Here is a 21675-nt window from a genome sequence, read left to right as displayed (position 1 = left end):
ACTAAAAATAGTGCACGATCATGAACCCATATATGCCTGACTCCACAGGCAGCAACGCGTTAGATGCCCAGTTATTAATACGCAGATGGTCGCAACGCTCAGCCGTACAAAACGCTCTCTCGCTGAATTTCACCTAGGCTCTTGTTCAAGAATAATGGCGCCGGTATGCTCTTCTTTTTGGTCCAAATATAATGCCCAGCTAATGAATATAGCGTGGTTTCACGAATCCCGCCCCTAGGGTAATCAATCATATATCTCTGCCATATCTGTTATCGCCAAGCTAACCCTTATAGACCGAGTCAGCGCGGTCTGCACTCAGCTCCTTCACCTGCACCCTTTGCAATAAATCTTATTCGCGCCACCCGGAATACGAAGCACACATCGGATCATATGATCACCAGCACAGAAAGCGTTTGCAAGATCTCAAACAGCTAACACGTGATCCAAATGCCGTCGAGAAGAACCGCCGCGCAGAACGTAAAGCCGATGCGCAGGCCGGTCTGAAAGTCATCGAGACTCCTGTGGACAATGTATCAAGTGGAGGAAGCTCAGGTTTCAAGAAGGGAGGTTTCAAAAGCTCATTCGCTGCTGTCAAGGGAACGGTGGCCCCCGCAGCCCCAGTCAAGAAGAACGTCCTAGGAGACGACGATGAAGATAATGGCCCGAAACCTCAAGCCGATGATCCCTCCCAGGTGAGGAGAGCCAAAAAGGGTGAATATGGTGATATGGAAAGTGACACCGATGAGGAGTATGGCCAAGAAGGATATTATGATCCTCGCCAGCCAACGGACTGTTTCGCTGGGTGTACTGCCCCAAGGGTCTGATGGATAGATACCTTGACGCCGGAGATGGCTCGCGAATTGAACCGAGTATCATGTATCAAATGCATATGCATATGCAATGGCGTTGAAGGGTATGGGGTTATCTTTTTTACTTTTTATCTTTACGTTACTGGGCAGCAATGAATTTCCGTCTAAGCTGTTTAAGCACATTTACGCTGGTCCTGATATGGATGTAATGGTACATGCTTTCCAAGAGACTGTCTAAAACGATTGGACAACAAAAGCAGAATAAAACAACATAAGATGGAACAGATGAAAGGGTACTAGGCACATAGCTATATTATTGCGAGCTCCTCACTCGCCCTCATTTATTGGCTTACAAGCGCAGAAGCTTGGCGGCCTGGCTGACAATGGTGTCCTCCTGGGGGAAGGCCATGGCCTCAAGGCCAGCGGCGTAAGGAGTAGGAACCTCAGCACCGGTGACACGGACGGCAGGGGCGGTCAGATAATCGAAGCCATACTCCATGGACAGAGCCAGGATCTCGGACGAAACACCGAACATGGGATAGCCAGACTCAACGACCATGATGCGGCCGGTCTTCTTGAGGGAGGCAATGATGGTCTCAACATCAAGGGGCTTAATGGAGCGCAGGTTGATAACCTCAGCGTCGACGCCGTACTTCTGCTTGAGCTCGGCGGCGGCGGTCATGGACTGACCGACGCAGCGAGACACAGAGACGATGGTAAGGTCCTTTCCGGGGCGCTCAATCTTGGCCTTTCCAATGGGAAGGACGAAGTCGTTCTTTTGGGCAGCCTCGCTCATAGGGAAAGACTGACCGTACATGAGCCTAGCATTGGTTAGTTTACGCGAATTCCGGCAAAATGAGTGGATGGGACCTTACTCGTTCTCCAGCACAACAACGGGGTTGGGGTCACGGATAGCAGCCTTCAACAGACCCTTGGCATCCTCGGAGCTCCAGGGGGAGACAACCTTCAAACCGGGAATGCTGCCGTACCAGGCGGAGTAATCCTGGGAGTGCTGAGCGGCGACACCGGCGGCGAAACCGTTGGGACCGCGGAAAGTGATGTTGCAGGGCTGGATACCACCGGACATGTAGTGAGTCTTAGCGGCGGAGTTGATAATCTGATCGATGGCCTGCATGGCGAAGTTGAAGGTCATGAACTCGCACTAGATTGGGAACGATTAGAATGCGCATCTTGGATCAACGGTCCCTTCCGAAAATACTCACAATAGGGTGCAGACCAGCGAGAGCGGCACCAACGGCGATACCACAGAAGCCGGCCTCTGTGATGGGAGTATCGATAACCCGCTTGGGACCGAAGCGGTCGAGCAGACCCTTGGTCACCTTGTATCTGTAGAAGCGGAAGTTCAGCGTCGGTCTGGATTCAACCGGACCTCAATGATTACTCACGCTCCGTTGTACTGCGCAACTTCCTCACCGAGGACGAAGGTCTTCTGGTTGGCTTCCAACTCCTCCGCCAAAGCCTCGTTCAAGGCATCGCGAACAGTGACCTCCTTGGTACCGGTCTCGGTGGCATATCCGCGGCGCAGAATTGAGGGAGCACAGGCGGACTGGCGAAGATTCGAGCGCAAAGCGGTGGAAGCAAGGCGCGAGGAAAACAGACGAGCTGTTGGGCGGAAAAGTCGGGGAGCTGCCATTGCGGAAATATGATCGAATTGGAGAATATGTAAAACTAAAAAAAAGAAAGAAGGATTCAATCAAAGATCACAGACCAAATTCGGACCGCAAAAGCAATTGAATCGAAGAACGTTATAGATAAAAGTGAAGGGAAAACTTATCGCCGTCCGAATAATCGAGATGCAAATCCGAAGATGTTGGGCAACACGTGATATCAGAGCTCACCGGTACTGTAACCGTAACCATACAAGAAATTGGAGAGGAGCTCGGAGGCATCTTGTTTACACTCCTCATATATCTTTTGGAGAGCTATCTACCTTTTAGGTTCTTATGCATAACTACGTGCTTCCTTTCAGTCTTTGAAGTCCTTCCAATATTTTGCCTTACAAACTCATGCTTTTATACATTCTTCCAAGGGTGTATTATTGGTAATGATGTTGTCTTTGCTCTGGCTACTTCCGTCGGCACTCGCCGCTCAACCCTCCGCACCCGATCCCATCTCCGCCCCGTTACGAGACCTCGAATTCGGGCAACTGAATTTCATTCATACTACCGATACTCATGGCTGGCTGGCCGGTCATTTGCAGGAGTAGGCTTTGGGTCCTGCTAAGCTTTGAGTTGCGCTAACAATCGCAGACCGTCCTATTCCGCAGACTGGGGGGACTATATATCGTTTACCACGCGCATGCGGGAAAAGGCAGAAGCCCAAGGACAAGATCTACTAGTTATAGACACCGGTGACCGAGTTGAAGGGAATGGACTATATGATTCGTCCGAGCCTAAGGGTATTTACCTTTCAGACATCCTCCGGCACCAGCACATCGACCTATTGACGTCTGGAAATCACGAGCTATACAAGCAAAACACATCGGAGGCTGAGCTTCTTGTCACTGTTCCTAATTTCCGGGGCAACTATCTGGCTTCGAATATTGACATTATTCACCCGACCACGAAAGAGCTTGTGCCTCTGGCCCCACGGTTTAAGAAGTTCACTACCAAGAAGCAAGGCATCCGTATAGTAGCATTTGGCTTTCTCTTTGATTTCAACGGAAATTACAACAACACTGTGGTGCAGAGGGTATCTTCTACTATCAAAGAGGATTGGTTCCAAGAAGCAATTCGAGATAAAGAAGTGGATCTGTTTTTGGTGATCGGCCATGTGCCTGTTCATTCGCCAGAATACCGGGCGATCTTCAAGGAGATCCGCGGAATTCGTTGGGATACTCCAATCCAATTCTTTGGCGGGCACCAGCATGTGCGTGACTATGCGCAGTTTGATTCCAAAGCCTTTGGGCTAGCGAGCGGTCGGTTCATGGAAACTGTTGGTTTCATGTCAATCGATGGCCTCGCCAGTAAGACAAGCCATCAGTCTGCTGCTGGGCCTGTCTTCAAGCGCAGATACATTGACAACAACCTTCTTTCTTATTATCATCACACCGGTCTTGATCAAGAGACCTTCCCAACCGAAAAGGGCATTAATGTCTCCGAATTGATCGCCGAAGCACGGACCGATCTTCATCTGGACCACGTCCATGGATGTGCTCCACATGATTTATGGATGTCGCGGGCCAAGTATCCGGACCCCAACAGTATCTACACCTGGCTTGAAACTCAAGTTTTGGGGGACTTGAGGGATGAGTCTCGTGGCGACGTACCCAGACTAGCCATTGTCAATACGGGCGCGATGAGGTTCGATATCTTCAAGGGGCCTTTTACCGAAGACTCGGCTTTTATTGTATCTCCATTCACCAGCACCTTCCGCTACGTGAAAGATGTTCCATATGACAAGGCACAGCTTGTTGTCGACGTTTTGAACGAGCAGCCTCAAGTTCTATCTACAGAAGAAACTTCATTGACGACGTTGGCCCCTCCCGAGCAACTTGCTTATCCGGAAGACGTGATTGCCCAAACATGGTCTTCGGCTAGCGAGCAAATCCCCATGTCAGGTTCGGACCTCGTGCCCGGATATACAACAAAAGATGATGCGGGCACAGATGGTGACGATACCATCCATTCACCCATCAACTTTTATCGCGTGCCGAACTGTATTCGAACCCTCATACCTGCCAACACATCCGAGACACCAAAGACAGTTGATTTGGTCTACCTTGATTTCATAGAGAAGAAGGTGATATTGGCCGCCAAGTTTGCCGGTCTCGATATCGATATTGCGAAGGAAAGTGATGCGTACATGCCAGGCACGACTCTAACAAACCTGATCCTTGACTGGGTAAAGAAGAACTGGGAGTGTTGATAGATATGATTTCTAGTTCAATTCATTTTGTTACAATTCATTCCTAGTTTCCAGGTCCATATCATACGGCCCAATTGATCGCGAAGTAAATATCGGAGGAAGCCACCTTGGCTTTATGATACATTCATACTGGCTATTCACTCAATCGCCACCGCTGAAGGTGAAGACGCCCTTCCCGCTGCGGTAGCCGCCCAAAGTGCCCTGCACACTCTCTGCCAACTCCGGGCCCTCGGTCTCCCAGTTCCACTTGACCTCATCCACGGGGATATCCTTGAACTTCCCAGAGCGAGTCAATTGAAGCACATCCTTGATGGTGCTCTCCTTCAACTGGGGGTTCTTGTCACCCCACTTGCTGACCCAGAAACCGTCAAACGCGAGGTTCTTAAAAATCAGCAGGCCCGAGGGCAATGCAACAGGTTGCTTCGACATGGCTCCGTAGGTCACCATGTGCGAATCAGGGGCCAAAGTCTTTGCCAGAGCGGTAGCATTCTTCCCGCCTACGCAGTTCAGCGCCAGACGAATGGGCTCCCGACCCTTGCGAGTGAACTCGTGGACCATATCCCGGAAGTTGCCATTAAGCATCTCCTCCTCGGTGATAACCACGGTAGCTCCCAAATCCCGAAGCTCCTGCTTGAGAGCCTCGGTCTCTTCGGGTGTCTTGCGCTGCCGAATGACATTGAGCGTCTTGATTCCCCACTCACGGCCCAGCTGAATAGCTGCTCGTCCGACACCACTGTTGGCGCCGTTCTGGATCACCCATTCCTCACCGGCGCGCATCCAATCCCATTCACAGAAATCCCGGAGCATGCGGTACGCTGTGACGGGGTTGACGCTGACAGTGCCAACCTGCAGCGGGGTCAGGCCCTCCTTGTTCTCAACCTTGATCAACTGGGATTCGTCCAGCTGCGCGTGGGTACGCCAGGTACCCAAGCCTGTGCGCTTCATAATGACCCAGTCACCTTTGCTAAGGTTCTTGACACCGGCACCGGTTGACAGCACCTCGAATGCGCCCTCGTTTCCGCCGACTGCAGCAGGCTCCACGTTTCCGAGCTCTGTTTGGAAGGGAGGTTTGCTGGGGTACACACCCTGGATCTGGTTCACGTCGGCTGGGTTCATCGGCGCGGTCAACAGGCGCAGGTTCACTTGGGTTGCGTGCGGCGCGGAGATTGAGTGCTTGTGTAGGCTAAATTGATCAGTTTTTATTGGCTCAATTGCAGCTAGGATGACTTACCGCAAGACATCTTTAGGCTCGCCATATTTAGAGTAGATGAGAGCTTTTGCCTGTGTGTAGCCATAGACCGAAACGTATCGCCGACCGAATGGAGCTTTACCGAGCTGTGGTACGGCTCTAGCTGAGGCCGGGCGAACACTTCGGGTAGCCGTCTGTAGTACACTTCGCGAGAACATAGTTGGTAGGTGAGGGAGTGGAGGAGGAGAGAAAGTGTCGAGCAAATCCGGATGACGTCTTAGTCGATTTCGCTCGGCCCGAAGGAACTGTTGACGTTGTAGCTCCGAGGTCACTCAGATTTGTACCGTATTGGTTTTTATATTCGAGCATATAACTACTCATATCTAGGCTATGGAGTCTGTCGTGCATTATAAACCTACATGTATGTAGATACATGTCTTCAAGGGTAACAGAGACCGGAATAGATACCGTAGAAAAGCAGCACGGACCCGGGAAACTTGCGTTCCCACTCCCTTTCTATATTATACTCCTCACACACTCGTCTAAATGTCATTGTTGCGCGAAGCTGAGAGATGCGTCGCTAATCAATATGCACATGGTCTCAATGCCTTCATAACCCCGCTGTCGCGCGCGGGGCCATGGCTGGACCGTGTAAAGGAAGCGGATGTGCGCAAGGAAGAAGGTAGCAACATCGGACTCACCTCCACTCTCTACTTCTGAATTAACCGATATGGCCAGGGAAACCCAAGTCCGCAGTGGACGGCCGCTTGATTTCCATCAAAGACAATATCTGCACGCGTGACCTTCCGACAACCTGCGCTTCGAGAATCCTGGATAAATTTACGAGCCCGTTCAATGCCACCGTCGTCGATCAACTAGAGGCCGCCGGGGCCATTGTCGCTGGAAAAACAAATTTGGATGAGTTTGGAATGGGATCAAACTCGACTAATTCACATTTTGGTCCTGTCAAGAACCCTCGTCGAGATTCCAGCGGGGAAGACCTCTCGGCCGGTGGCAGCTCTGGTGGAAGTGCCGCCTCAGTCGCTGCCGACCAATGCCTTGCGTAAGTGGCCAGTCGTCAGCAAGGAGACAGATCACTGACTTCTACAGCTCACTAGGAACTGACACCGGAGGCTCGGTCAGACTCCCAGCTGCTTACACTGGGACAGTTGGATTCAAACCATCGTACGGACTGATCTCACGATGGGGAGTGGCGGCATACGCCAATTCTCTAGATACCGTTGGTATAATTGGGAAAACGACTGCCAATGTGCGAGATATATTCGGTGAGTTTTTACCAGTGTGACTGGAAAACGACTGCGCTAATAGCTTGTTTAGACATCCTCAACCAGCATGACCACCGCGACCCTACCAGCCTCTCAATATCCTCCCGCTCTCGAATCCAAGCCTCTCTCCAAACACCACAACTTGCCTCGCGAATGACTTCAGCACCTCTCAGGGTCGGCGTGCCAATAGAGTACAACGTTTCCGAGCTGACCCCATCAGTCCGGCGGGCGTGGGCTCTTTCTCTGGCACACCTGAAGAAACAAGGACACACCGTTCATTCCGTCTCTCTGCCCGACACCAAACACGCATTATCTACCTATTATGTCCTGGGACCTGCTGAGGCATCTTCAAACCTGGCCAAATACGACGGGGTACGATATGGGACCCGCGCCGAAGGACCAGATGGTGACGGCAAGCCTGATGGATATTTATTCTCAAATACCCGAGGACAGGGGTTCGGGCAGGAAGTAAAGAGACGAATTGTTCTGGGCACATTCACTTTGAGTGCCGATGCCATTGACAACTATTTCATCCAAGCACAACGGGTCCGTCGTCTGGTCCAGCAAGATTTTGATGCTGTCTTTACAGCCAAGCATCCGCTCGCTGCGCAGGGCGCAGATAAAGTTGCAAAGGAAAATGACGTAGATGTCATCATATGTCCTACTGCTCCCTCATCCCCGCCACGATTGTCGGACTTGATGAGCAACTCTACCAAGAAATCACCCCTCGACGCATATGTCGCCGACGTATTCACCGTTCCCGCCAGTCTGGCTGGCTTACCTGCAATTTCAGTCCCCGTGATGGTGTCTGGGCAGCAAGATGCTGAACTAGCAGGAATCCAGGTCATCGGTCAATATGGAGACGATCAGTTGGTCATGAGAGTAGGAGAGATGTTGGAGGGAAGGAATTTGGATTAGACCCATACCTGTACGACTACTATATGAAATGTATATTATGTGAATAGACTTCGAAATCAGAATCGGTAAATTGGTATCAATGCTATTGAGAAAGCCAAACGCCTACTTCATTTCCCGTTGAGTATGTCACTAAGTCATCTCGACATCGCCGTCACCCTGCACTTCAACATTGGGAGTGCCAGCTGTCCCGACGCTCATCGCGTCTTCAAGACCGTGGTTCCCGACATCGCCTGCGGCGGGTGTCTCACGGTTGCTATTAGCAGCGGAATCAGATGCCCCGGCAGTTCCAGGGGTATGGGCAAGCGTAGAATCCAGCGCAGCGCCGACACCACCCTTCAACACCTCTGCCCCTCCTACAACTCCAGCTCCGTCGAGCTCGGTGTTGTTATTGATGACATCGCCATCAATGCCGCCCCATGTGAACATGGCTTCTACCTCGTCCACGATATCGGCCAGCACGTCCTCGGCGATCTGATCATTGAAGCGTTCGCCCATAGCCCGGACCGGCTCCCCAGTTTCAGTCTTCTCGGGTGGCCCGACCCACCATGGACCCTCAAATCGGCACTCGACGGCACCGCCGCCGTAGCAACTCACAGCAGGATAATAACCGATCAAGCCGTCGTCGGCATTCTCACGCTCGCCAATACCAAGGTTGTTTGTGCCATTGGCGAGACGACTTGCAGGCGGCAAGAAAGCATAGAGTTCTTTGAAGGGGGTGCCCATTTGTACCCCGTTCTTGAAAATGGTGATACTAGATCCTGGGAGTGTGCGGAGCGTGGCGTCTTCGCTGTTCAAAGGGGACGGGGGACCAAACGTCGGCGTTTCTTTGAGATTGAAAGCGTAGTCACGTAGGTGTTTCGTAGAAAAGACGTTGGATTGCTGCCAACAGAAATCGGATTTATAGTGAAATGGAATCCGATCTCGGATGATGTTGGTTGCTACCGGCTGTGGTGGGGTATTATCGGCAGGATCGTAAGTGCCCTCGACAATCTTCTTGTGGAGAGAAAGAGGCGGAAGAGTGATGAGCATGCCGATAACGTCGCCTTCATTGATGGCCTCTCCCTTGGGGAAGAAGAACTCGCATCGCATGCGATTGACGACTTCGCCGTTCACGTCTCGAATCCCGTAACCATAGCAATCCACCCCAACATTCACATCGAGGTCGGCCTCACGTCGGGCAAATCCAATACGGACATGGCCACGGGGTGAAGTTGTCGATCTTCCGTTGTTCTGAGGTGCCTGGGGATCATTGACTATGCCACTAATCACGCGAGCTTCGTAATAATAAGTGCCCTCTCGGGCACATACATTGGCACGGGCAGTATGCCATGCATCACTGGTTGTTACTGCTGTCGCGCTCTCCGAAAACGATATGGCAGCCGGTGAATCCTCGAAACTGAAGCGGGTATGGTACGGGCGAACATCGGTCTGTCGATATTTGATATGAGGGAATCCGGGGTCTGCAATGGCATAGCTATAACGAAATCCATTCTTGTTGGTGAGTTTATCAACAACCTCGTAGAAATCCCAGCTATGGCCCAAAACGTCCGACGTCTTTCGGGTCACGCGATTCAATTGGCGAGGTTGTGGAGGGTATCGATCCGAGGCGTGCGGCTCCGCGAGCAACAATGGACGAAGAATGCTAAGCTTGGAGCTGGGCAGGGCCGTGCTGGGTGCAGCTGTGGCTCGCTTTTTTGGAGGTGGTGCGTTCTCGGTGTCCAGTCCTTTGGCTTCACGCTTCTTGCGACTGTCTCGCTTGTTGCGCTTCGCTCGACCATCGCCTTGGGCGGACGGAGCTGGAGACGATCGCGGGTTCAAGTCTGTAAATTGAGCATTGAGAAGAGGTCCACCATTCGGGGGTAGGATCGGAGAGTTGATATTGGACGACGGAGCGGAAGACCCGGGGGCTTGGCCGGATGCCATGACGGAGGCTTGGTTGCCCGTTGGGGTCGTGGTCTGTAAATTAATCTGTGGATCTGGGGGGGCGTCAGCTATTTGAACAAAATGTAATCCAATGAGTATTGCTGCATAGCATTCTGCTTCTGCACGGTTAGAGGTCCTTACTCAATGTGAAGCTTGTCTGTCAAGCTGTTCCAGCGTATATACGCGAAAGACCCAGATTGCTGGCAGCCTGTGGCTCCACCAATTAAGCTCTTATAGTATGCTGATCACTCCTATCTTCACTAATAGGCAGCAGGCTTCCTTTGTGCAAGAAAAGAGTCAATCGCATGCGCGCTGGACAGAATCTCCTTGGGAAACGAAGGCGGTCAAATGATGGATTGCAGAAAATGCGTGAATAGAGGCGGTGTGGGGTACAGGCGGTGAGGTAATTGGGGGGGCACCGCCTGGCAGAAAAAAAAATATGACCACACAATTTGATCGTCGTGTGTACTTCGATAAGCCAGCCCAAAATACTCATTTCGCTTTCTTCGGTTTATCTGAAGAATTACCAGCCATGCCAAAGGTATCAAGTTCCCGCGCTGCTGCTGCTGCACGCAGACACAACCCACTCGCTGAAGATATTACTTCCGCGGGGCACCTTCGGACACAGAGCAGCAAGAAAGGCAAAGGCAAAGCCGACGAAAACGATGAGGATGGCGAAAATGGACAGCGTTTCGTCGATGCGAAAATGTCGCGCAAGATTCTACAGATTGGACAGGAATTGGCCGACGAGGATGCCGCTGAGCAACTCAAGAACTCAGCACGGCCCAAGTCGAATGCATTTGAATTTGATACCCGACTCGAGGATGAGGAGGAGCCTTTCTCCGACGATGAGGGGAAGTTTGAGGCTGACGATTGGGTTGATGAAGAAGTCGAGCAAGTTGTGAGACTCCCGAATCCTTGAGTAATGATGTTGCTTCTGACATTTTACAAGGAGGTCGATCCCAATGATCTAGATATGTTCAACAAATTCATGCCTCACGAGGAGGACCCTATATTCCACCCCAAGGATCCCAGCTCCGCTGGTCCTACCAACCTTGCCGATTTGATTCTCGAGAAGATTGCCGAGCACGAGGCGAAGCAGGCCGGCGAAGGGCCCTATGGTCAATACATCCAGGGTGGTGGTGTCCCCGAGGATGCAGTGCAGATTCCCGCCAAGGCCGTGGAAGTATATGAGAAGTATGTTTTCCGATGGTTCCTTGAGAGGCAAAGCTAACTTGTTCTAGGGTCGGCATGATTCTTTCTCGCTACAAGTCTGGCCCGCTCCCCAAGCCCATCAAGATCCTTCCCTCTGTACCGAACTGGCAGACTCTTTTGGATATCACTCGCCCTGAGTCATGGACCGGCAACGCCGTCTACGCTGTAACCCGTATCTTCATTTCGTCCAAGCCTGCAGTTGCGCAGGAGTTCATCAACACTGTGCTTTTGGAGCGCGTGCGCGAGGAAATCCACGAAACCAAGAAGTTGAACGTCCACACCTACAATGCGCTGCGCAAGGCCCTGTACAAGCCCGCGTGCTTCTTCAAGGGACTTTTGTTCCCGCTCGTGTCCACCGGTACCTGCACCTTGCGTGAAGCCCACATTGTCTCTTCTGTGATCGCCCGTGTCTCCGTTCCCGTGCTGCACTCCGCAGCCGCGTTGCTCCGCATGTGTGATCTGGCTGCCGAACAGTCATTGACCTCCCTGGAGAGCACCGGTGCTGTCAACATGTTCATCCGTGTCTTCCTAGAGAAGAAGTACGCCCTGCCGTACAAGGTTATTGACGCCTTGGTATTCCACTTCATGCGTTTCCGTGCCGTTGATCCTTCGGAGGATGCCATGGACGACGGACCCTCAGGGCTCGGTTCCAAGTCATACAAGCTGCCAGTTCTCTGGCACCAGTCCCTTTTGGTCTTTGCCCAGCGTTATCGTAACGACATCACTGAGGACCAGCGTGAAGCACTTCTCGATTTGCTTCTCGTCCGTGGACACAAGGACATTGGACCTGAAGTGCGACGCGAACTGATTGCTGGCCGAGGACGTGGTGTGGTGGTCCCCGACCCGGAGGTCCAGAATGCTCTCGATGCTGGCGATGACACGATGGATGTCACCATGTAGAGGAGGTCAATTGATCCTCGCCCCGCACATGTTTGCTTACGATATTGTCATGAGCACGTTTTCTATGGGATGGCGTTTTTTCTTTTCTTCTTTTGTTTGAGGGACTGCATATAATTCCCCTGGTGTCGAGGGTTTCCAAAATGGGATGACAATACCGATCACTGAATATAGTGTATTGAATTGAGGTAGACATTTATATTATCTTTTTCACCGAAACTCATGAATGGCTCATACACAGCACGTGGTAGGAGTCACTCCTATAAACTCCCGAGGTCAACCCTAAATCGTAACGGAGGGGCAATGTACGGAGTATACGCTGTAACGTCCGTTTCAGCCCCTTGACCTAGACATTCTGCCGTGTTCGAGGGGGTTCCGTAGCGACCCCAGGATGATTTCCGCCAATCTAAATGGCACAATGGGCCCCCTAGTTCATACATATACATAATCACCGTCACATTCTCAGTCAGGGGGAACGGAGAATTAACGGGGCGGGGCAGCCATGAACCACAAAACATCTGCGATTGGCGTTTAAATGGAGCATTCTCCGGGCAATCCTGATGGCGTTTTCAGACTCAGGAGAGAACGTATGAGGACTACGGAGTAGGTCCACCCTAGATTGTTCGAGACTCCCTATGATATCGGATCATTTGTATTGTGGGACAGACGTATCATGATTCAGATAGATCGACTCGGAGTGACTGGATGTATCTTGTATTACCCGATATATAAAAATGAGAAGCTGAATATGCACGTACTCTGTAAATATTACTCCGTACTCAATGCAATCCAATGCAAGTGTACGGAGTATGGGGGCCAGTATCCCAATTATAGAACTCAAGAGAGAAGTGAGTGGGATGTGCCCAGGTGTGCTCCGTATTCCATACGGAGCTCCGTGGCGATGTTTCAAGCGGCAAATCATATGATTGGCTGTTGGCAGGGACTGAACCACGGAATGCAGGGGGAAATTAACGTAATTTACGTGTCTCGTAACAGGAACTCAGCCCCCTTTTGAGGTACTTGGTGGCACATGCTAAAATGTATGGTGTTGCTTGTACCTGACATACGTGTGTGCCCAGGTTCCAAGGTAACCCCCCCCTTTGTTCCATCCCGGAGTCCATCCCTTTCAGACCACGCTGGCCTCTACTTAAACCTCATCTCGCCCATCCCCCGTTTGCAGTTGAACAGCTGTCCTTTCCATTCTTTCTCTCTCTTCGCTGACTCACCATTCTGACTCAATCAATCCTCTTCGGAGTCTGGTCTCCGGTGCCGATCGTGATGATAACGTGGCCTCTGATTTGAACTTCTTCTTTTCACTCAAGTCATTCATTATAAGTCTGTTATACTACAATTATTATTCACGTCCGGCACCGGTTATCCATTTGACCCTGTCACTATGGCGGATACTATCAACCCGTTGGATACTCTCCCAACCTCACCATCCCCAGAGATGTACACAGTTTCCCCCGCGGATACATCATTAGAGTCTCCGGAGCCGGAGGATGATGTTAAGGTGGGAGACGACGAGAAGAAACCAACCAAGAAGAGAAAGTCTTGGGGACAAGAACTCCCAACCCCGAAAACAAACCTTCCTCCCAGGTATGTTGCCCATTTAGTCTCTTTGAACGTTGAGCCCCGCTAACTCTGCCTCTAGAAAACGCGCTAAGACAGATGATGAAAAGGAGCAGCGTCGGATAGAACGGGTTCTTCGGAACCGCGCTGCTGCTCAAACATCACGCGAGCGCAAGCGCCTCGAGATGGAGAAGCTCGAGACCGAGAAGATCCGTATGGAACAACAGAACCAGTTCCTGATCCAGCGTCTATCGCAGATGGAGACAGAGAACAACCGCTTGAGCCAACAAGTGGCTAAGCTCTCCGCCGAGGTCCGTGGATCTCGCAGCGTGACTCCCAAAGCCAGCTCTCCCGCCGTCGAATCTCCCACCCTCACACCTACCCTCTTCAAACAAGAAGGTGACGAACTTCCTATGGAGCGGATTCCTTTCCCGACTCCCTCCGTTACCGACTACTCTCCCACCCTCAAGCCTTCCACTCTGGCTGAGGCCTCCGACGTGACACAACATCCTGCAGCGGTGTTGTGTGACCTGCAGTGTCCGTCGCTGGCCTCGAAGGAGCTGGAAGTGCCCTACCCCTCTTCGACCTCTCCAACGAACCTCAGACTGCAAATGACGTTGCAGCTCCTCTTTCTGACGATGACTTCCGCCGCCTATTCCACGGTGATTCACCCGCTGAGCCAAATCCTTCTTTCCCTGAAGACGGGTTTGCCTTTGACGTTCTCGACGGAGGAGATATATCAGCATTTCCCTTTGATTCTATGGTTGATTTCGACCCCGAGTCTGTCGTCCTCGAAGGCGTCCAGCCGTCCGGTCTTTCGGATGAGACTTCTCTCCAGACTACTAGCTTGCAGCCCAGCCATGGCGCGTCCACTTCGAGATGCGACGGGCAGAGCATTGCAGCTAGCGGTTAGTGAGACTTTCTCCCCGCAGACCTGGTCGGCTGGCGCCTCGGAGGCTCGACCGAGTTGGGAGTCGTTATTAACTATGGCCTGGGCAATCGATAGTCTCAGCCTGTCTAAACGACACCAGCGGGCAAACACAATGAAATCCGGTCGGCAACGCAGTAATGGAAAGATGCATCGAGGTACACGGAGTTTCCGGAGTTCCAGCGCGAGCAAAGCTCTTTCATCTTTGCTCATGGGCAAACAGCGCTGAGGGTTCCCTTTTTTTGGCCTGTATACTAGTTTTTATAATGCAAAATCGACTGGCTCATCTTGCAATTATTTCCGAGACGTACTTAGTTCGTGTAGTAATTCTCCTAAGTCGCCAAATCGCCACCGTAGGTTTAATCCGTTTACAAAGTTATAGTAGAGATATATTATTTTGACCTATCGGTGAATCTCGCCTTGTCCTAAAATAAACCAACCTCGGGCCGCTAAGAATGCACTGAATGCGGTCAGTGACGTTGCCACGCGCCCCCAAATCCATCTGCCTTCCACAACACCTACAAACCCTCCTCTATATTATCTCTAACCGACATCATGGTTCGCAAAGACCCTATCTTCGAAGCCCGCACAAATGTCAAGGTAAGTTGCTCTCCACTTTGTTTCCCCTTCTGACAGCGTACATCACCCCACCTGTGCATGAAACCATGGCTAATCTTATCTCCCCAGCTACATTCCAACAGACTCAAGAAAGAAGCCGTCCGAGCGGAGGCGACCTTCAAATCAGAGAAGGCCAAAGCCGACAAAGCGATGAAAAACCGCGAATTCCAGATCGCTCGCATTCACGCCGCCTCCGCCGTGCGCGAGAAGCGACGCCAAGTAACGCTCAAATCCGAAGCGGCGCGTGCAGATGTCATCATCAACGAACTCAAGGCCGCCCAGAGCACCCGCGACACATCTCGGACGCTCGCTTTGGCATCACGGGGCCTAGATGCTGCCTCACGGAGTGTCAACCTCGAACACCTCGTCTCCCACGCTAACAACTTCCTCGCCCGGTCGGAAGACTTTAAGATCGCCAGCAGTGCGATCGAGGATGTCGCTCAGGGTGTATCGATGCAGGAATACGGTGCGGAGGGTGAGGCTGACGTTGATCGTCTCATGGAACAACTGGCAGATGATGCGGGTGTCGATATGCGCATGAACCTCGAGGCGGATGCTGTGCCTAAAGAGGAGGTTAAAGAGCCCAAGCAGGTGGATGCCGAGGTTGAGGATGGCTTGGGTGCAAGGTTACGAGCCTTACGGGCTGCTAATTGAGCAAGTGGCTCTCTCTCACACCCTTTGGGTAATCCGTGATTTACCTGTCAATCCCCCATATAGATTCCTGGCGATCTTTGGACCTTGCAACACACTGATGATCCACGAAGTTACGCTTGTATTTGTTTCTGCGCTGTTCTATACGTGATTAGGCGAAATCGACCTTTCTTTTCCTTTTTTTCCCTTTTTTTTTTTTTCCCCCTCTCATACATCAGGCTAGTCAAATTCTGTGTCATTTTCCCTAACAAAGGAAAAAGACCAATTCGGTAAATGCATGAGGCGAAAAGTCTAGGGTCTCTTAGTCGATCCCAAATAGGCTAAGCCCTCCACTTAGCCCTGGCAAATTGAGGAACATCGCCAATCACACCGGGGCATCTGCCTACTCTAATGCAGGCAATTTCCACCCGAGGACAAACCAGTATAGCTTAGGCGACAAAAAGCGCCCCCAAATGAAAGTAAAAAGTCAGGGTCTTCAAGAGGCGCTATCGAGGGCTTTTTATAAAGCCATGGACGCCTCGTTGATTGTTTTTCCTGCAAACCTCCAGGACCATTCAAGATGGCGCCTTCACACTCATTTATTCTCTTCTTGTCATTCGTTTTGAGCCCATTTGTTCAGGCCGCCCCTTGGATCGTAACAGATACCTACGAACAAGAGGTTAATACAGATTACTATTCCGACTTGGTCACTGAGATTCATCAAATCTCTCCAACTGCAACTTTGCCAGCCGAGGCCCTGTCTACCGCGACTTCCACCGACACCGTCTATGACTACACTGTTGTCCAAAAGCTGTATCCCACTGGCTATGGCGAGGAACGCGGCCTATACGATAGCTATGGCTATGGCTACTATAACACTATGGATGATGATGGAAACTATCATAGTACCGTCTACAAGGTCAACTTGACTTACTCGGCCCCGACGGCCTGCTCTACCCAATGGACCACCACGACTGCTGTCGCGGTCACCCCTCCCTATGAGATCGCGACCTTGCTGCCCAGGGATCATGTTACAACCTCGACCTCAGTCGACAGCAGCGAGCCCTTCCAGTCGACCACCTACATCTACGAAGTGGTCTTCGTCGAACCCACCCAAATCCCCAGCAGGACTCTGAGCTCTCTGAGCTCCTACAATACCCCTACCTCTCGGTACTTGGGTGCCAGGTGTCAGTACACAGACAGCGATTATAACGGCAACTCCGGATACTACACAGGCTTGTCCGACGGACCAGGAAACGGCGATGGATCATCCAATGGCTACTACTATGGCTATGGCTACTACGACGACGACAACTGGTTCACCAGCAAATGGGGATCAGGCCTCGGCATCTCCTACCTCGCAATTGTATTGATCTGCGCGCTGGGCTGGATCGGCATCGTTTTCATCCTGGGCATGATCGAGGCCTGGGTGCGATTCCGTCGTCTCATGACGGGCTGGCAGACCCGTCGTGGTCTTCCTCTTTTCTGGTCCTTTATCTGGCTCCCTCTTTCTCTTTTCTGTCTGTTTTGTTTCCGCAAGGGATACCGTGCCCGCAGTAAAGAGGACGCTGAGGTCCTTCAGAAGAGGTGGGACGCAATGAGTTTCTGGACGAAGCTGCGCTTGTTCTTCGCCTGGGGTTTCCGCTTCAAATACCCGACTGTCTTGGGCCCCGCGCCTGCGCTTGTCAAGGCAAGCAAGAGGCCCGATCAGTCTGGTCCGCGCTTGTTGGATGCTACCCCTCCCAGTACCGGTATGCCTTCGCGGGCTGCGTCAGCGGAGGGTGTTCCGGCTGCTGGTCATGAGAAGAGCCAGGTTCCTGCGTCTCAGGCTCAGCCTCACGCTGCTTCACAGGCATCCGGTGCTTTGCCAGCGGGACGTGATGAGGAGACTGGTCCCGTTCGCTATGCTTGATTGGAAATTTATATGTGATCGTTTGCTGTGTTGAATTTCGATCTATGTTCATTGTCCATTAATAAGTCACGAAAAGACAAACGGCCTTATTGTTTTGGAGCTTGTATTTAGCTACTAATCTTTAATTGATACCATTCGCTACTCGATATACATCCATAGCCGCTACAGAAATCAGAAAAAAGTTAACATGTAACACTATGTCTCTAATACTATCTCGCTAAGCAGGGCTTGAGTGGGGAGGCAGACGTGTCTGTGAAGACGCATAGACAAACTCAGCCCAGAATTATTTATGTATATACCAGCCCTTTAGCTATATACTAGAGATTGGGCAAGCTGCTGACTTGAAGATGCCTTAGTAGTATCTTGGGTGCATGTGCTGCTAGTCGATGTATGCGTCACTCATTATATGTGTGATGCCTATGATTAGAACGACTGAGTGAGAAAACATATGACATATGTGGAATGAATGCGATAGTGTCACTTTATATGTCTATTAACTACTGTAGTGTTAGATAGTGGGAGATATATAATTGGGTTGCAAATGGGACATAACATTGGAATCTTCACTCAATTTCCGGATGGACAAATGCACGGTACTAGGCTAAGAGTCTAGGGGAAAGCAAAGAGCGAAAGGGAAGGTCTTTTTTTAGCTTAGATTCAATGTTTGATGATACCTAGGTAGATATCACTACTACCATCCCGTCCATTCATACATAGAAAATCTGTAAAGACACAAATGTATCTGGAAACAATCATTTAGGTATTTATATTTGTCAAGTCTATTTCAAAAAGTCAAATCTCCTAACAAAACAAAAGCCGAAAAAAACAAAGCAAAAAAAGAAATCTCAGGTTTGGTTTTAGGAATAGCCGAACGCGGGGGTCGAACCCGCAGCCTTAAGATTAAGAGTCTTACGCTCTACCGATTGAGCTAGCCCGGCCGGGCTGTTGAAGAGAGTAGCGATAAAGTGCCTCATAAGCCTAAACCACTACTCCTCATTATCCCCCAACTCCCGCCTCTCCCATTAGTGCCCATGGCCGAGGTCAAAACACTCACTCATGGAGGTCGAGTCGGCAGGTTCAGCCTCTAGTCCACATGGAAAACAAGCTGCATGCTTGAACTGTCGGCGGAGCAAGATTCGTTGCAACCGCCTGGCAGGCGAGTCCAGCTGCGAGAAATGTAAACAGACTAATGCAGAGTGTATTGTGCCCAACCATCATCTCGGCCGACAAAAGGGTGTTAAAAAGTGAGCTAAATTAAGTGGTTGTGGAATGAAATACTGATCTAACTGGGATCTAGCAAGCGCAAGGGCTTGGAGAAAGCCATACATCAGATCGAGCAGGCAATCAAGCGGCCCAAGGTCGACTCTAGTGACGATGAGGCCCAAAGGGCAATTTCAGTCCTCCAGGAACTCCTTGGTCAGGCTCAGGGCCAGTTAATACAGAATGAGCATGAGCATAAGCGTGGAGTCTCAGAGGCATCAGACCACCCGCGCATGACATCTCCACGTGATATTCATGCAGAGGAGAGTCTTACTCTTGACGATGCGGAGAATCCTCTCCAGCTGCTTGCTAGAGCTTCCGACCTTCAGCTTTCGCCAACCGGGATGCGGCGGGCGCCAAAGTCTCCAGTGCCGTTGTCAGAAGGCCCGTCGTTCATGCAAAGCACCTCTCAAGGAGAACCGGGCGCCAAATCCTTTTTTGTTCCTACGAGAGCGAACTTGGATATTGGACCTGAAGTTGACCCCATTGAGTTAGGATTGGTCACGTTTGATGAGTCGGAGTCATTGTTCTCGTTGTAAGTGGGCTGTCCTTTTTACTGCCAAACATATATATATAATTGACGAATCAAGCTTCTACCAAAATCTCGCGCATACTCGATGGGGCCTCGATCCTTTGGTACACACACCGTACTTTGTACGGTCCCAGTCGGCTTTTCTTTTTACTTCAATAATGGCAGGTGCAGCCCTATTTCTGCCGTCTGCTGCTGCTTTGTCCAAGAGACTGTCGAGGCATTGCAAATGCCTCGCGAAGCGAGTGATCACACACCGCCATAAGTCTGTTGAGATAGTTCTGGCTTTCATGGCGAACGTTCCATGGATGTCCCCCGGTGATAGACTAGGGGATGATGATACTTGCTCCTATATTGCCATGGCTCTCACTGTTGCTCTAGACCTATCTTTGAACAAGATTGTCTCGCCCTCCTCAAGCTTCGACCCAGAACTCATGAATCGCTTGGCACGAGCGGAATGTATCGATGCCAAGAGGGCTTTGCACATGGATGGATTTGATGATGTTGATCCGTCTTCAGAGTGGGGCCTTAGACTGTTGCGAAGACGTGAAAGAGCTTGGATTGCGCTGTATGTCGTTGAGAGAGGGTATGTTTGATTCTCCCAGTAGTGCCCCTCGACCTGAAGCTAATTTGATCAGTGTTTGCCTTGCCCGTGGACGAAGCTATACCGTGCCTCCAACAACACTCATCGAAAACTGCGATCGTTGGCACCTATCTACCATTGCAGACCCGCGTGATGGTCCTATGAATTCCATGGCAGTTCTTCGAAGAGACCTTGTAGGTGCAATCCCGAATCCAGTCCTAACTCGTCTCGCAATACTCGTATTATGCCATTGAATTCTATTCTAACGGTTTTAGGATGGACTCTTCCAAAAAGTTAAATCAAGCTGCGATAGTTATCGCATCGTTGATACTGGCTCGGAGGCCGCTCAGTCGTACGATATCATGCTTTCTATGGATATCATTTATATACTGATCATATAACAGGATTAAGAAAACTATTCAAACCTTCTACGAGCGGTGGTATGCAACATGGGCTTTGGCAATTGGGGAGGGAGACAGTAAGTCTAATACCCAAAATTGATTGGCTATATATTAACCATCTAAAGCACGCTCGCTACCCCCATACGTCGAGATTCTTGTCACGCATACTCAGTTGTCCACCTACGGCGGTGTCATCAATCACCCAACAGCCCCAATCGAAGTCAAGAGATTCTTCCGAGCCGCTGGTCTATCATCTGCTTTGAACGTCCTGCGAGCAGCCATCCAGGGCGAATCTCGACTGAAATCAATGCCAAACAATACCGTCATAATGATCTCCTTCGCCGCATGCTCTGCCCTCAGCCTCAGCATAACACCCGGCGACAGCAACTCCAGTCTGGCACCAAGCGTCCGAAATCTCATCGAAGAGACTGCCGGCGTTCTAGAGAGAATTGGAGCAACACCAAGTCACCGAAACGGCGCCTCTGTGCTTTACGGGAGATTCCTGCGCGAGTTGATTCGACGTGCACCAGCCTTGCCTCTGCAATCCCGAGGAAATCTAGGCAAAGTCGATCCACCCGAGCCGGTATTTACGTCAACATGCCTGGATAATGGTCCGCTGCCAGTAACACTACCGCCTGAGGATCTGTGGTTCGAGCCATTGCATTTCTCCGCCATGTCAGATAATCAGATCGTCGATGCAGTCAACCGAGCGGGCACCGCGTTTGGTGCGTCAATTCCGGATGTGCCTCTTGATGACATGCTTAATTGGGATTGGCTTGACTTTGCCAACCCGGATTTCAATTTTTAGAAGGACCAGAAGGTGGATATTTGCATACCCCAGTGTTTATTTTTCTTGCGTTTACTGGAACGAACCTTCGTTTTTGAACATATCCATATCATCAGCTTGTCTATATAGCCAAGGAATATTTTGATACTCTTTCACCTACCATATTAATGCAAGGCACTTGTACTAAATGCCCTAGTGTATCTCTGGCAAAGCAGAGTGGTAATTGGAGGCAACATGGTGGTATTAAGGGGAAACTCAGTCGGTTTAAGAAGCAATTGACGGGCTGATCAAGGGCCTCTTTCCAGTTTGGCGGGCCGCCTTTGGTGTTCT

At 50.9% G+C, this 21675-nt stretch overlaps 11 protein-coding genes across 11 annotated transcripts; 8 read left to right on the top strand and 3 right to left on the bottom strand.

Annotated features, from left to right (window-relative positions):
- Positions 1 to 154: 154 nt before the first annotated feature.
- On the top strand, positions 155 to 824 carry N7489_005947 (putative C2H2 finger domain protein; the record flags this gene model as incomplete). The annotated part of the gene is made up of 3 exons (XM_056711697.1): positions 155 to 163; positions 213 to 239; positions 294 to 824. The coding sequence occupies 3 exons, from the start codon at positions 155 to 157 to the stop codon at positions 822 to 824; spliced, it is 567 nt and encodes a 188-aa protein (XP_056565412.1).
- A 334-nt stretch (positions 825 to 1158) lies between these two features.
- On the bottom strand, positions 1159 to 2463 carry N7489_005946 (pyruvate dehydrogenase (acetyl-transferring) subunit E1 beta; the record flags this gene model as incomplete). The annotated part of the gene is made up of 4 exons (XM_056711696.1): positions 1159 to 1630; positions 1685 to 1971; positions 2033 to 2156; positions 2216 to 2463. 4 exons carry the CDS (start codon positions 2461 to 2463, stop codon positions 1159 to 1161), a joined length of 1131 nt encoding a protein of 376 aa, XP_056565411.1.
- Positions 2464 to 2877: 414 nt separating this feature from the next.
- N7489_005945 (metallophosphoesterase family protein) lies at positions 2878 to 4697 on the top strand (the record flags this gene model as incomplete). Its single annotated transcript, XM_056711695.1, has 2 exons — positions 2878 to 3032; positions 3080 to 4697. The coding sequence occupies 2 exons, from the start codon at positions 2878 to 2880 to the stop codon at positions 4695 to 4697; spliced, it is 1773 nt and encodes a 590-aa protein (XP_056565410.1).
- Positions 4698 to 4838: 141 nt separating this feature from the next.
- N7489_005944 (enoyl-[acyl-carrier-protein] reductase) lies at positions 4839 to 6104 on the bottom strand (the record flags this gene model as incomplete). The annotated part of the gene is made up of 2 exons (XM_056711694.1): positions 4839 to 5880; positions 5929 to 6104. The coding sequence occupies 2 exons, from the start codon at positions 6102 to 6104 to the stop codon at positions 4839 to 4841; spliced, it is 1218 nt and encodes a 405-aa protein (XP_056565409.1).
- Positions 6105 to 6432: 328 nt separating this feature from the next.
- Positions 6433 to 8090, top strand: N7489_005943 (glutamyl-tRNA(Gln) amidotransferase subunit HER2; the record flags this gene model as incomplete). Its single annotated transcript, XM_056711693.1, has 4 exons — positions 6433 to 6568; positions 6625 to 6949; positions 6997 to 7172; positions 7225 to 8090. The coding sequence occupies 4 exons, from the start codon at positions 6433 to 6435 to the stop codon at positions 8088 to 8090; spliced, it is 1503 nt and encodes a 500-aa protein (XP_056565408.1).
- A 129-nt stretch (positions 8091 to 8219) lies between these two features.
- N7489_005942 (SPRY domain-containing protein) lies at positions 8220 to 10013 on the bottom strand (the record flags this gene model as incomplete). Its single annotated transcript, XM_056711692.1, has 1 exon — positions 8220 to 10013. The coding sequence occupies one exon, from the start codon at positions 10011 to 10013 to the stop codon at positions 8220 to 8222; it is 1794 nt and encodes a 597-aa protein (XP_056565407.1).
- Positions 10014 to 10545: 532 nt separating this feature from the next.
- On the top strand, positions 10546 to 12128 carry N7489_005941 (snoRNA-binding rRNA-processing protein ENP1; the record flags this gene model as incomplete). Its single annotated transcript, XM_056711691.1, has 3 exons — positions 10546 to 10914; positions 10966 to 11210; positions 11258 to 12128. The coding sequence occupies 3 exons, from the start codon at positions 10546 to 10548 to the stop codon at positions 12126 to 12128; spliced, it is 1485 nt and encodes a 494-aa protein (XP_056565406.1).
- A 1393-nt stretch (positions 12129 to 13521) lies between these two features.
- On the top strand, positions 13522 to 14854 carry hacA (transcription factor HAC1; the record flags this gene model as incomplete). Its single annotated transcript, XM_056711690.1, has 2 exons — positions 13522 to 13724; positions 13780 to 14854. 2 exons carry the CDS (start codon positions 13522 to 13524, stop codon positions 14852 to 14854), a joined length of 1278 nt encoding a protein of 425 aa, XP_056565405.1.
- A 300-nt stretch (positions 14855 to 15154) lies between these two features.
- Positions 15155 to 15897, top strand: N7489_005939 (putative SNF7 family protein Fti1/Did2; the record flags this gene model as incomplete). Its single annotated transcript, XM_056711689.1, has 2 exons — positions 15155 to 15225; positions 15313 to 15897. Exons 1-2 carry the CDS (start codon positions 15181 to 15183, stop codon positions 15895 to 15897), a joined length of 630 nt encoding a protein of 209 aa, XP_056565404.1. The 5' UTR covers positions 15155 to 15180.
- A 556-nt stretch (positions 15898 to 16453) lies between these two features.
- N7489_005938 (uncharacterized protein) lies at positions 16454 to 17785 on the top strand (the record flags this gene model as incomplete). Its single annotated transcript, XM_056711688.1, has 1 exon — positions 16454 to 17785. The coding sequence occupies one exon, from the start codon at positions 16454 to 16456 to the stop codon at positions 17783 to 17785; it is 1332 nt and encodes a 443-aa protein (XP_056565403.1).
- A 1056-nt stretch (positions 17786 to 18841) lies between these two features.
- Positions 18842 to 21366, top strand: N7489_005937 (Zn(II)2Cys6 transcription factor; the record flags this gene model as incomplete). Its single annotated transcript, XM_056711687.1, has 7 exons — positions 18842 to 19029; positions 19083 to 19580; positions 19636 to 20160; positions 20213 to 20351; positions 20433 to 20509; positions 20562 to 20635; positions 20684 to 21366. The coding sequence occupies 7 exons, from the start codon at positions 18842 to 18844 to the stop codon at positions 21364 to 21366; spliced, it is 2184 nt and encodes a 727-aa protein (XP_056565402.1).
- Positions 21367 to 21675: the final 309 nt, after the last annotated feature.

The sequence above is a fragment of the Penicillium chrysogenum genome, assembly GCF_028827035.1.
Source record: "Penicillium chrysogenum strain IBT 35668 chromosome Unknown utg000004l_segment0_segment0, whole genome shotgun sequence".
NCBI lineage: Eukaryota > Fungi > Ascomycota > Eurotiomycetes > Eurotiales > Aspergillaceae > Penicillium > Penicillium chrysogenum.
Note: the sequence above shows the minus strand (reverse complement) of the source record. Positions and strands in the feature narration are given on the sequence as shown.